Source organism: Vicugna pacos, chromosome 22 (assembly GCF_048564905.1).
Source record: "Vicugna pacos chromosome 22, VicPac4, whole genome shotgun sequence".
Taxonomy (NCBI): domain Eukaryota; kingdom Metazoa; phylum Chordata; class Mammalia; order Artiodactyla; family Camelidae; genus Vicugna; species Vicugna pacos.
The window spans coordinates 25,046,174-25,059,659 of record NC_133008.1 but is presented as its reverse complement, the minus strand read 5'-3'; the positions used below and the strand labels follow the sequence as shown (position 1 = coordinate 25,059,659).

Sequence of the window (13,486 nt, the reverse complement as noted above, 5' to 3'; positions counted from 1 at the left end):
ACCTACTGTACTGAGCAGGGAACTATAGTCAGTATCTTGTAATAATCCATAATGAAAAAGAATCTGAAAAAGAATATGTATGTATAACTGAACCACTTTGCTGTATACCTGAAACTAACACAACATTGTAAATAAACTATACTTTAATTAAAAAGAAAGAAAGAAAGAAGAAAACAGGAGCATGAGAGTAGAGTAATGGTGATTGATGGTGCTGCCAGGAGATGGGGTGTGATTTTGAATTGGGGAAATCAGGGTAGGCCTCCATGAGGAGGTGACAGCTGAGCTGAGATCTGAAGGAGGAGGAGTAGGAAGCCAACCAGGGACCTGAGGAGAGAGACTTCCAGGTAGGGGGATTTTAACTAGTCCTGGATTATAGGGTGGTTTTGAAGATGAACTGAATGATTGAAGATTTTAGGACAGTGTTTGCTGTAGTAACAATAATGATTATTTTTACCATATGGCCTGGGCCTCAGTTTTCTCATCTGTAAAATGGAAAAAAGGCAGCAAAGATGTCAATTCCGGTGGCATCGGGAAAGGTGCCTGTGAACCCCACCCCCACTCTGCCCCCCCCCCTGCCCCAGGCCTATGAACGCTCCGAAAGCCAGGAGGTGGCCTTCGTCACTCAGCTGGTGAAGAAGCTGCTCATTATCATCTCCCGCCCAGCAAGGCTGCTGGAGTGCTTGGTGAGGGGGCTGGGCACGGGTGTGGGGTGGGGATGGAAGGTGTGAGAGGGTAAGGGTGGGGGCGGTGGCTGGCTGTAGCCCCTCAGAATTCGCCTTGAGCCCACCCCCCACCCCTCCTCCCTGCCTCAGGAATTCAACCCTGAGGAGTTCTACCACTTGCTGGAGGCAGCCGAGGGCCATGCTAAGGAGGGCCACCTTGTCAAGACGGACATCCCCCGCTACATCATCCGCCAGCTGGGCCTCACCCGTGACCCCTTTCCAGGTGCTGGCTGGTGGGTGCAGGGGACTGTAGGTGAACTGGCTGGGACCCCAGCCTCCGCTCACTCTCAATCCCTTCCTAGATGTGGTGCACCTGGAGGAACAGGACAGTGGTGGCTCTAACACACCTGAGCAGGACGATCTCTCAGAGGTAAGGCCAGGTGGCTCAGCAGACAACAGGCTGATTCTGGCCCGACTGATGGGGGCTCACCTCCTGGCTTTTTGCCCTCAGTCTGGGTGGCTCTCTTGGTCCCCATTTTGAGCCTCAGTTTCCCCATCTGTAAAATGGGTTAATAATGGCTCTTCCTCCATAGGCTTTTTTCTTTTCCTGGTAAAATACATGTAACCATAATACCTACACAGTAAGCATACCATTTAAACAAATTTTAAATGAACAATTCATTGGCATTTAGTACATTCACAATGTTGTGCAGCCATTACCTCTGTTGAGTTCCTGAACATTTTCATCATCCCAAAAGGAAAACTTGGACCCATTAAGCAGTTATTCCCCATTCCCCCATCCCCCTCAGCCCCTGGCAACCACTGATCTGTTTTCTGTCTCTATGGATTTGCTGATTCTGGATATTTCATATCAATGGAATCATTCACTCTGTGGCCTTTGGTGTCTGACATAATGTTTGTAAAGTTTATCCATGTTGTAGCATGAATCAGTACTTCATTCCTTTTCACGACTGAATAATACATGTCATTTTGTTTATCCATTGTTCATCGATGGACATTTTGGTTGTTTCCATCTTTTAGTTATTGTGTGAATAGTGCTGCTATGAACATTTGTGTATGAGTACTTGTTTGAACAACTGTTTCAGTTCTTTTAGGTACATACCTAGGAATTGCTGGGTCACATAGTAATTCTATGTTTAATTTCTTGAGGAACTCTGCAGGGAGTTTTGACTGGGTTGAATGTCTCTGGGTTAACTGCTCAGTGTAGTGAAAATGACTATAATCCCACCCCGAGGCCAACCACACTTTGGTAGATGTTTCACGTATCTAGTGGGGATTGCCTGTCCGTGATGGTTGTACACGTGTTTTCTCTGAATTGCCTAGTATTTTTCAAAAACTTGTGGCAAAATATAGAAATCAGAAGATTTTGTCTTAAAATCTGGGTTTGTGCCTTTTTTGAAAAATCAGAAGTTCTGACAACTTGGGGGTGGAACCAGCTGGCATTGAGTGGAGGCTGACCTATGATTCGGGGTACCTATACCCCAGTCTTCCATGGCCCTCACCTGGTATGCCTGGCCCCTGAAGGCATTTGAGTTTGCAAACTTTGTTTCAAACTGTGTCTATGAATTCGCACTCATATACACACACATCTGTCCTTTATATGTATATACATATATGTATTTTTTAATCTCATTATACATGCCATTTGTTTAATTTTTTGAATAGGTAATGGAATGACATCACTCAAAAGTTTAAAACTGTAAAAAGGTATTTAATCTTTAATTATTGTTTGTAGGATCCTATGTAATTCCATTCAATCAAACTTGTTTATTGAGTGATTCAAATCTTCCATCTTCCTATTCATTTTTTTTTTTTTTGCCAGATCAATCTAATAGTTTCTGAGAGAGATGTGTTAAATCCTTGTTTGAGTAATTTCTCTTTGTAATTTTGTCAATGTTTGTGTCAGACTTTGGGGGGCTACATTGTTAGGAGCATAGAAGTTCAGCATTTTTATATTTCATAGATCTCTTTGTGTAATATTTATGTAACAAATCTCTTGTCCCTAACAAAAATAATCATTTTTTAAAAAGGTATACAGCAAAAAATCTTATGCCCACTCTTGTCCCCCATAGGCATATATCCCCCAAATATGATTATATCCCCCCCTTTTTACACAAAAGCATACAGTATATATTATCCTTTGTTTTTCTTTTTCCCAGTTAATAAAATACTTTGAAGAACTTGTCTGAATAAGTATACAGAGATAGTCCTCATTAAAAAAAAAAACAGTGGTACAATATTCCTTTATACAGATATCCCTCATGTGTTTATTTAACCAATTTCCTATATATAGATTATTTCCAATCTTGCAGTCAGCAAGACAGTACATACATCATTTTTCACATGTGCAAACATATCTGTAGCATGAATTCAAAAGTGAAATAACTGGATCAAAGGAAATATGCATTTGTAACTCTGATATACACCAAAGTACCTTTCATAGGGGCTGTACCAGCAAGGTATAAAAGTATCTGTTTCCCCACAGCCTTGCCCACAGAATGTGTCAGCTTTTTGAAAAAAAAATTTTTTTTTTGGCCAATCTGCTGGGTGAAAAATGGTATCTTCGGTAGTTTTAGTGTGCCTTTCTGTCATTATATGTGAGGTTCAGCATCTTTTCACATAGTTAAGAGGTCTAACTCTAGTTCACATATCTTGCATATTCTTTCTCTTTAATTGTTAGGTTTTTTGTTGTTGTTGATTTCTGGGAGCTCTTTATATATTAGGGTGATTAGCCATTTTGTAGGTTTCTTTCCTAATGGACAGAAGTTAGTTATATGGCTTCAGAGTCAGAGAGTCTTGGGTTCAAGTCGTGACTTTGTTACTCCCACACTGTGGCACTCGGATGAAGGACCTACCCACCCCTTCTGTGCCTCAGTTTCCCTATATGTTAAATGGAATAGCGAGAGTCCCAATCTCACGATGATGATGGGGTGATCTCCATCTTTTCCCTGCAGGGCCGCAGTGCCAAGGCTAAGAAACCACCTGGGGAGAATGACTTTGAGACCATCAAGCTCATAAGCAATGGTGCCTACGGGTGAGCCACCCGGGGCTCTGGCGGGGGGAGGGTGGCGGAGGCCGGGTGTCTCGGAGGTGATGGCCGGTCCTCGCTCTCTCCCCCTGCAGCGCGGTCTACCTGGTGCGGCACCGGGACACGAGGCAGCGTTTTGCGATGAAGAAGATCAACAAGCAGAACCTGATCTTGCGTAACCAGATCCAGCAGGCCTTTGTGGAGCGCGACATCCTCACCTTTGCTGAGAACCCCTTTGTGGTCGGAATGTTCTGCTCCTTTGAGACCCGTCGCCACCTCTGCATGGTCATGGAATATGTGGAAGGTGTGGCTGCTTGCAGGGCTGCAAGGAAGATGAGGGAATGCACACTGGTCAGGGCTGCTGGGTGGCCTCCTGGGCCCCAGTGACCATATTGACTATCCACCTGTATGTTTATCCACCCATTTATCCATCCAGTCATTGACTATTCATTCCATCTGTTTATTTCTATGCAGCCATCTATTTATCTGTTTTCATTTCTCTCAGTATAGGTACATCCATCCAACTATCTATCCATCCACCCATCCATCCTTCCATTCACCTATTCATTTGCTGATCCATCTGTTTTTCTATGTGCCATTTTTTCCGTTCTTCCATCCATCTATCCATTTGATTACCTGTCTGTTTGTCCATCCATAGATCTGTTTACCGATTATACATATATTTTTAAAAATTAATAGACTTCATTTTTGGTCTATAGCAGTTTAAGGTTTATAGGAAAATTGACTGGAAAGTACAGAGAGTTCCCAGTTACCCCCTAGTTTCCCCTTTTATTTACATCTTGTATTATTGTGGTACATTTGTTACAATTGAGGGACCAATATTGACACATTATTATTAACTGAAGTCCATAGTTAATGTTAGGGTTCTATCTTTGTGTTGTACATCTATGTTCCATCCATCCATCTTTTTCTATATCTATCCTTCATTCATCCATCTATTTATACACCTACTTACTTGCCATCCATCTATCCACCAATACCTATTTATTTATTAATCCATCATCTATCCTTCCATCTTTCCATCCATCCACTTATCACCCTTGTTTATTCATTCATTCAAACCTCTCTTCTAGCACCTATCTCACTTTATCTAGCTAGCTGCCTAACTCCATCTATTTATCCACAGTTCATCCATGAGTTTATCCATCTATTTGCCATCCATCCATTCATCTAACCACCAACGTATATGTTTTTCATCTGTTTATCTATCCACCACGGTTATATTTACCCAAATATCAATCCATCCATTGTCCAAATACACATGTACTATGGTTATTAGGACACACACATGATCTCACAGGGCTAAAGCTGTGCCACCTCCAAGCCTTAGTTGACCATCCAGTCACTCAACAGATGTCCCTTCATCACCTCCTTGATACCTTAATACTGTGCTAGGCACTAGTGGCACAATGGAGATCCAGACAGACACACCTTTCCCTCATGGAGGTAACATTCTAGTTTGTGTGGACAGACAATAAACAAGAAAAACAAGCCAAAAGAGATAGGGTTGTTTCATATAGTGAGGATGGCAACAAGGACCATAAGGCTCAAGGAGGCCCTGGGCACAAGGGCATTTTATTCTTAGTGTAAGTGTAAATCAGGATTACCTGAGACCACATTCAGATTCTTGGGACCATACTCAGAGAGTAAGATTCATCAGTTTCTGACAGTCAGCTAAATCTGGCTCAAGGAAAAAAAAAAAAAAAGGAAAGGAAATTTATTGACTCATGACCAAAAAATGTCACCTTCAGGAATGGCTGCATCTAGGTGCTCAAATTATGTCAATAGGAATCTCTTCATCTCTTGGCTCTGCTCTCCCATCTGTGGAGTTCCCTCTAAACAAGCCCTGATATAGTGAGGTTCCCAGGCAACAGATCTCAGTTTACATTCTACAGGAGGGAACAGTCATTGGAGTAACATGGGTTACATGCTGACCCAGCTGCTAAATCTGGAAGGAAATCTGACTCTTGTAAGAAAAAGGAGAAATGCACACTTGGGCAGACTAAAATATGAATGATGCTTATAGTAAATCTGATGGGGGCAAGGAATCTATATTTTAAGGCCCCAGGCCCTCAAGGGTCAGATTCCAGATTGAGGGCCATGCTCCCAAACTCAGTAGATAAGCAGGCATTTTCAGTCCTGACCAAACTTTATCTCTACCATCAATTCCCTGCATGACCCAACCTCTCTCTGAATTCCAATTGCCTCCTGTGTAAAATCGGCTGATTAGGCTGACTTTGGAGGATGGCTAAGAGGGCAAGAAAAGCCTGGTAGAAGGCACTCCCTATGCAAATTCCCCATGCAACCTGGGGAGAGGGAGGCCCCTCTCTGAGCCTCAGTCTTCCTTAGCTGTAAAATGGGGGCAATGTGAGAGGAGGACTTGGTGTTCTGGTGCCTGTGGAGTGCTCAGCTTTGGGCCAGGGTGCCTCCCTCTTCACGTGGGCCTATTCCTTCACCCCCCAGGGGGGGACTGTGCTACCCTGCTGAAGAACATTGGGGCGCTGCCTGTGGAGATGGCCCGTATGTACTTCGCTGAGACGGTGCTGGCCCTTGAGTACTTGCACAACTATGGCATCGTGCACCGCGACCTCAAGCCTGACAAGTGAGCCTTGACCTTTTCCATCTCTCCTTCCTTGCCCCTTGGGAGGCCCTGGCATGGAAGGGCCAGGAGTGAAGTGGATGGTCTGGCTTCTAAGACCTTGGGTCATGCCTGCAGCCTCCTTATCACCTCCATGGGGCACATCAAGCTCACGGATTTCGGCCTCTCCAAGATGGGGCTTATGAGTCTGACCACCAACCTATATGAAGGCCACATCGAGAAGGATGCCCGGGAGTTCCTGGATAAACAGGTGTGTGTGCGGGAGTGGGGGTCACCGCGGGTGGAGTGACCCAGCAGGACTGTGGGGCCCAGGTCCTGGTGGGGGGCACTGCTTCCCCGGGAGGCCCCTTCTGCGGCCAGGGCGTGGGCTGATGGCCTGCCCCCAGGTGTGTGGGACCCCAGAGTACATCGCACCCGAGGTCATCCTACGCCAGGGCTACGGCAAGCCAGTGGACTGGTGGGCCATGGGCATCATTCTCTATGAGTTCCTGGTTGGCTGTGTGCCCTTCTTCGGAGACACACCTGAAGAGCTCTTTGGACAGGTCATCAGTGGTGCGTGCCTCCGCGGTGGGCAGGCTGGGGGCACGGGACGTGGGCTGTCCCATGGCCTCGTGGACTCCAAAAGCGAACCCTAGCCCCACCTTGCTCTGCAGACGACATCCTGTGGCCCGAGGGGGATGAAGCCCTGCCCGCGGATGCCCAGAACCTGATATCTAGCCTCCTGCAGACCAACCCCCTGGTCCGGCTAGGAGCAGGTAAGGGGTCAGCTGTGCAGAGAAGCTGAGAGCTGAGGGGGCCGTTGTCATTGTTGAAGAGCAAGGCTCCCAGAGCTGTGGCCCTGGGGCAGAAAACGAGTCGGGGGCTGTGCTGCTGGGCTGGCCATAGCTGTCGCTAGAATTCCCTCCCTGAACCTCTCCATCCCTTCCTCCCCAGGCGGTGCCTTTGAGGTGAAGCAGCACAGTTTCTTTCGAGACCTGGATTGGACAGGGCTGCTGAGGCAAAAGGCCGAGTTCATCCCCCACCTGGAGTCCGAGGATGACACCAGCTATTTCGACAGTGAGTGAGGACAGAGGGTGGGATCCTGTGGTGCGGTGCACTTGGATATGGCCTGGGCTGGGACCCAGGTGGGTAGGAGACCAGCCTCCTAGACGAGAGGAGAGGGCTGAGGTCGGGCGGGTCTTGGTTCGGCATAGAGGCGGGGCTGAGTCTCAGATAAAGATAAGGAACGAGTTTGCGGTAGGCAGGCGTGGGGCCTGGCCTGGGGTGAGTTCTAAAACTGGGCGTGGGCCTGGGTGAGCAGGCGGTGCTAGGACCCAGAATGCAGCAGAAGCTTAGGCTGGCGGAGGCGGAGCCGAGGAGAAGAGCTCCTTAGGTGGGATCTGGGGGTGTGGCCTCTGTGCGGGCGGGGCTAGACAGAGCCTCAGCGAAGGGGGCAGGGACCCGGCGTGGGGGCGGGGCGTGAATCAGATTGGAGAATGGGGCAAGGGCGTGGCAGGGCCTGCAGGATCTGGCTCCCGCGGAGTGTGATTTCAGGAGTGGACCCGTGCCCGCGGTCACGGCCCACACCTCCACCCCAGCCCGCTCAGACAGGTATCACCACGTGAACTCTTATGATGAGGAAGACACGACGGAGGAGGAGCCTGTGGAGATCCGCCAGTTTTCCTCCTGCTCCCCGCGCTTCAGCAAGGTGGGCCAAGGCGGGGCTGAGGTGGGGTGAGACCCTGGGAGGGCGGAGCCTGTGTTGAGGTAGCGAATAGAGGTGTGCCTGGAGAGGGCAGGAGCTGAGGCTGTGGGGAGCAGTGTGGTAAGCCTAAGGTCTCAGACTGGGGAAGTTACTGAGGGGGTGGGGATCTGGAAGTGATGAAGACTTGTAGGGAGGAAGCATGGGGGTCTTGGTACTGGCCTTTGGCATTGGTGGAATCTAATAGGAACCTGGTCAGTTGTGGAAAGGACCCACAGTGGGGCGGGGCTAAGTCATGGATGGGGATGGAGAGAATGAGCAGCGGGGGCGGGGCATGGGCGTGGCAAGGCTGGGCAAGGTCACTTTGAGGAGCAGCATGTAGGGGTGTGCAGGACCTAGCTTGGGCGAGGGTACACGTAATTGGGTGGGCCTGGGGAGGCTGGGAAGGAAGGAGAGTACATTCGTTAGGGCATAGATAAGGCAGGATCTAGAATAGATTGGAGCCTAATTTTATGGGATAGGGCCTAACCTGAGGAATTGCAGATGGTCGGGGTCAGCCCAGAATTGAAGCCCAGGGCTTCACTGGGGCCGAGCGTACTTTGGCCGGTCCAGCAGCGGGGAAGTTGATTGCTTCAGGACCGAAGGAGGGATCTGGGGGCCCGGCTTGCCTCCCACCACCACGCACCCATCCTTGCAGGTGTATAGTAGTATGGAGCAGCTGTCGCAGCATGAGCCCAAGACCCCCGTGGCAGCAGCGGGGGTCAGCAAACGGGAGCCAAGCGCCAAGGGGCCAGAGGAGAAGGTGTCGGGCAAGCGGGAGGGCCTAGGCGGCCTGACCCTGCGAGAGAAGACCTGGAGAGGGGGCTCCCCGGAGATGTGAGCAGGAGCCGGGCTGGGTTTGGGGGCGGGACCCGACGGGGAGTAACTCCTCTGACTACGCCCCCTTTGCGCAGCAAGCGCTTCTCGGCATCCGAGGCCAGCTTCCTGGAGGGGGAGGCCAGTCCCCCGCTGGGAGCGCGCCGCCGTTTCTCGGCCTTGCTGGAGCCCAGCCGCTTCAGTGCCCCTCAAGAGGACGAGGATGAAGCTCGGCTGCGCAGGCCACCCCGGCCCACCTCCGATCCCCCAGGCTCTCTGGATGCACGGGCCCCTAAAGAGGCAGCTCAAGGGGATGGCACCCCCAGCACCGGGGACCCTGAGGCCAGTGAGTGCCCCCTCCTGCCATCTTTCCCAATTCCTCAGTGTCCGTATGTGAGCGTTCAATGAGCCTGGTACTGCTTCTGCAAGTTCTCATGTACTCTTAACCCTCCAACTTGGGAGTCTCAGCGTGAGGAACGCCATATTCCATGCTCAGTCAACAAATGTATTTGAGCACTTCTCTGTGTCAGGAGCTGTTTCAGATGCAAATGTCACCTGCTCTCATGAAACTCACAATTCAGCCAGGGAGAGAAGTAGGAAGAGCATTCCAGGCAGAAGGAACAGCATGCAAGAAACTTGTGACCTTGGAATGACCCCTAACTCACCTGCTCTGTTGCAGCTGACCTCCCACGCCCAGGCGACCTCTGCCCAACCTCGAAGGATGGGGACCCATCAGGCCCAAGAGCCACCAATGACCTGGTTCTGCGCCGGGCACGGCACCAGCAGCTGTCTGGGGACCCCACGGTAGAGAAGCGGCCTTCTAGAACAGGGGGCAAAGTTATCAAGTCAGCCTCGGCCACTGCCTTGTCTGTCATGATCCCTGCAGGTGAAGCTGGGCCCCACCTGGCAGGGGAGGGGCTGCCCAAATTTGTGCCAAGTGCATTTTTCTGGTCCACTGTGATTGACTCTGGGATTCTGAGTTGGGAGGAAGGAGGAGAAGACACAGGGAAAGCTGTGTCTGTTGGCCCTGAGCTTTGACCATGGGTCTGTGTCTGCAGTGGACCCCCATGGAAGCTCACCCCTGGCCAGCCCCATGTCCCCACGATCTCTGTCCTCCAACCCATCCTCACGGGACTCTTCACCCAGCCGGGACTACTCACCGGCTGTCAGTGGTCTCCGCTCCCCCATCACCATCCAACGCTCGGGCAAGAAGTATGGCTTCACACTGCGTGCCATCCGTGTCTATATGGGTGACTCCGATGTCTACAGTGTACACCACATTGTCTGGGTGAGCACTTATGGGTGGAGTCTGTGTTCCACGGTGGGGGTATGGAGAGAGAATGCTCCCCAGGGATTAGGGACAGCTCAGACTCTGGAACCAGGCAGACTGGATGAGACTCCTCTGTACCCCGCCTCTGTCACTTTCCTCTCTGAGCCTCAATTTCTTCATTTGTAAACTGGGGAGAATAATTGTTATTTCATAAGGTGTTACGAAGATTACCATGCATGCACAGCTGGGTGTCCAGCACATAAACTTAGGGAACTTTCCTTGTTACCCATCCTGTTAATCCTGCCCCTGTGGGGTGTCCTGTTCCCAGCACGTGGAGGAGGGGGGCCCAGCCCAGGAGGCAGGGCTCTGTGCCGGAGACCTTATCACCCATGTGAACGGGGAGGCTGTGCATGGCATGGTGCATCCTGAGGTCGTCGAGTTGATCCTTAAGGTGACTCCATGGGAGAGAGTCAACTGGGCAGGGGTGGGGGGTGGGGGCGAAGGGTAGGGGAGAGCCCAGGGAGCTAGAGCAGCTTCCAGTGGAGAACTTTGCCCCTTGCTTCCCCCAGAGTGGCAACAAAGTGGCCGTGACCACAACACCGTTCGAAAATACCTCCATCCGCATTGGCCCTGCGCGGCGCAGCAGCTACAAGGCCAAAATGGCTCGGAGGAACAAGCGTCCCTCTACCAAGGAGGGTCAGGAGAGGTGAGTGGAGACAAATGCAGTGGGCAGGCCGCTGGAACACTCCAGTTTTTTAGCATTGGTCAGGGCTTATGTGGGAGAGGAACAGGTGAGGACAGAAGAAGGGACAGGCACAGGAGAGGTGGTTGTGCACAGGAAAGATGGCCGGGGTCACCAACTGAAGAACAACAACAAGAGGATGGGGCTGAGTATAGCTCAGTGGTAGAGTGCATGCTTAGCATGTAAGAGATCCTGAGTTCAGTCTCCAGTACCTCTATTAAACAAACAAACAAGCAAACAAAAAAAAGAAAAGAAAAGAAAACCCCAAGAGGACAGAGGAGGGGCTGGGAAAGTGGGAGGAGCCAGAAAAGGAAAATGCCTATCTTCTTGGCTGGGGGGAAAAGCATTTGTGGGTGTGTGTTGAGCAGAGCCAGCAGATTAAGCAGACTAACAGGGTTCTGTCCTGGAGATGATTCTGCCTTGCTGGATGTATTTAGACGACTGAGTGGGGCTGAGAGAAGAGATTTGGTATCTGGGAAGAGCATCCCAGGCAAGACTGGGCCAGTAGAAACAATTTCTTCCCTTCTAGGTAGGAGGAGCTAGGAGAGGTGGGTGGGCCAGGACAGTTTTCTGTTTTGATTAGTGGGTTTGGCCTGGACAAGGAGAGCGTGGGGGTTTGAGTGAGACCAGCCAGGCTGAGTCCAGTGAATTTCTTTCTGCCCTGTCTGGTGAGTTTAGCTGGAGGGGAAGGGGCTAGACATGTGGGCGGGGCCAGAAAAGGTTGGCTCTGTTTTGAATGGTGTTTCTAGCTTGGACTTGGAGTGGTCAGAAAGGAATGGGTGAAGCCTGAGGTGGGAGGAGCCATGAGAGATGTACTCAAGGGTAGTTCTTTCAGTCTTGATAGGTGGATTGTAGCTGTAGAGGGAAGGGCCTAAAGGGTGGGCGGTCCCAGGAGGGCAAGGTGCCTCGAGGCCCTGAAGTGGGAGGAGCAGGAAGTTCTGGAGTCTGGTCAAAGGTCCAGGGTCTGCTGCTTGTCTTCCAGCAAGAAGCGTAGCTCCCTCTTTCGCAAGATCACGAAACAGTCGAACCTGCTGCACACTAGCCGCTCGCTGTCGTCATTGAACCGCTCGCTGTCGTCCAGCGACAGCCTCCCAGGCTCGCCCACCCACGGGCTGCCGGCGCGCTCACCCACCCACAGCTACCGCTCCACGCCTGACTCCGCCTACCTAGGTACGCCCGTGCGCCTGCGCGGGGCCGAGAGGCTTGCGGTGGCGGGGCGGTGCCCTGGTGGTGCCCGCTGCACTCGACACGCTCTTGCCTGCCCTCAGGTGCCTCATCCCAGAGTAGCTCTCCAGCCTCGAGCACACCCAACTCTCCGGCATCGTCGGCGTCACACCACATCCGGCCCAGCACGCTGCACGGCCTGTCGCCGAAGCTGCACCGCCAGTACCGATCGGCGCGCTGCAAATCGGCCGGCAACATCCCGCTGTCGCCGCTGGCGCACACGCCGTCCCCAACGCAGGCGTCGCCACCGCCGCTGCCAGGCCACACGGTGGGCAGCTCGCACACGACGCAGAGCTTCCCGGCCAAGCTGCATTCGTCGCCACCGGTGGTGCGCCCGCGCCCCAAGAGTGCCGAGCCCCCGCGCTCACCGCTCCTCAAACGCGTGCAGTCAGCAGAGAAGCTGGGAGCCTCGCTGGGCGCTGACAAGAAGGGCGCGCTGCGCAAACACAGCCTGGAGGTGGGCCACCCGGATTTCCGCAAGGACTTCCACGGCGAGCTGGCGCTGCATAGCCTCGCCGAGTCGGACGGCGAGACGCCCCCTACCGAGGGTCCTGGCGCGTCCCGGCAGGTCGCTGTCCGCCGCTTGGGCCGCCAGGAGTCGCCCCTGAGCCTGGGCGCGGACCCAATGCTGCCCGAGGGCGCCCCCAGGCCACTGGCGTCGAGTAAGGAGAAGGAGTCCCCGGGTGGCACCGAGGCCTGCACCCCGCCCCGCCCGACGACCTCCGGGGGCAGGACCCTGGAGCGGGATGCCAGTGGCACACGACATCAGAGCGTGCAGACAGAGGATGGCGCAGGTGGGGTGGCCAGGGCCGTGGCCAAGGCCGCGCTGAGCCCAGTGCAGGAACACGAGACCGGCCGGCGCAGCAGCTCTGGCGAAGCAGGCACGCCCCCGGTGCCCATTGTCGTAGAGCCCGTGAGGCCTGGGGCCAAGGCTGAGGCGTCCCAGCCCCTGGGCTTGGACTCCAAAGGGTTACAGGAATCTACACCCCTGGTGCCTCCCGCACCTGAGGCCCTCCGGGGCCGAGAGCGCTGGGTGCTGGAGGTAGTGGAAGAGCGGACCACGCTGAGCGGGCCTCGTTCCAAACCTGCCTCTCCCAAGCTCTCCCCAGAGCCCCAGACCCCCTCCCAAGCCCCAGCAAAGAATGTGCCCAGCAGTGCAGGGCCCCCAGCCCCACCCGCTTCCCTCCTGGTCCCGACCAAGCCTGAGGTGGGGCTGACCTCCCTGTGCCCTGCTGAAGCTGTGCCCCCAGCAGGCCTAACCAAAAAAGGGGCACCCTGCCCCATGCCCCCAGGCCCATAGCAGAGGGAGCCACTGGGTCTGCGCTGTACAGCTGCCTGTATACATATGTACACATATAAATAAAGTATGTCCGTGCTGTGTTA

At 52.6% G+C, this 13,486-nt stretch overlaps 1 protein-coding gene across 2 annotated transcripts in view; it reads left to right on the top strand.

Annotated features, from left to right (window-relative positions):
* MAST1 (microtubule associated serine/threonine kinase 1) overlaps positions 1 to 13,486 on the top strand; it is a 24,938-nt gene extending 11,452 nt beyond the window's left edge. For both annotated transcript variants that reach the window (XM_072947587.1, XM_072947588.1), the window contains 19 exons: positions 582 to 683; positions 813 to 945; positions 1,025 to 1,092; positions 3,638 to 3,717; positions 3,807 to 4,015; positions 6,196 to 6,334; positions 6,449 to 6,581; positions 6,718 to 6,883; positions 6,985 to 7,086; positions 7,265 to 7,387; positions 7,909 to 8,018; positions 8,710 to 8,888; positions 8,966 to 9,213; positions 9,547 to 9,753; positions 9,926 to 10,155; positions 10,466 to 10,588; positions 10,707 to 10,843; positions 11,862 to 12,049; positions 12,148 to 13,486. In XM_072947587.1, coding sequence (XP_072803688.1) covers positions 582 to 683; positions 813 to 945; positions 1,025 to 1,092; positions 3,638 to 3,717; positions 3,807 to 4,015; positions 6,196 to 6,334; positions 6,449 to 6,581; positions 6,718 to 6,883; positions 6,985 to 7,086; positions 7,265 to 7,387; positions 7,909 to 8,018; positions 8,710 to 8,888; positions 8,966 to 9,213; positions 9,547 to 9,753; positions 9,926 to 10,155; positions 10,466 to 10,588; positions 10,707 to 10,843; positions 11,862 to 12,049; positions 12,148 to 13,403 — 3,933 coding nt within the window. In that variant the 3' untranslated portion in view covers positions 13,404 to 13,486. The remainder of the gene's footprint in view (positions 1 to 581; positions 684 to 812; positions 946 to 1,024; positions 1,093 to 3,637; positions 3,718 to 3,806; positions 4,016 to 6,195; positions 6,335 to 6,448; positions 6,582 to 6,717; positions 6,884 to 6,984; positions 7,087 to 7,264; positions 7,388 to 7,908; positions 8,019 to 8,709; positions 8,889 to 8,965; positions 9,214 to 9,546; positions 9,754 to 9,925; positions 10,156 to 10,465; positions 10,589 to 10,706; positions 10,844 to 11,861; positions 12,050 to 12,147) is intronic.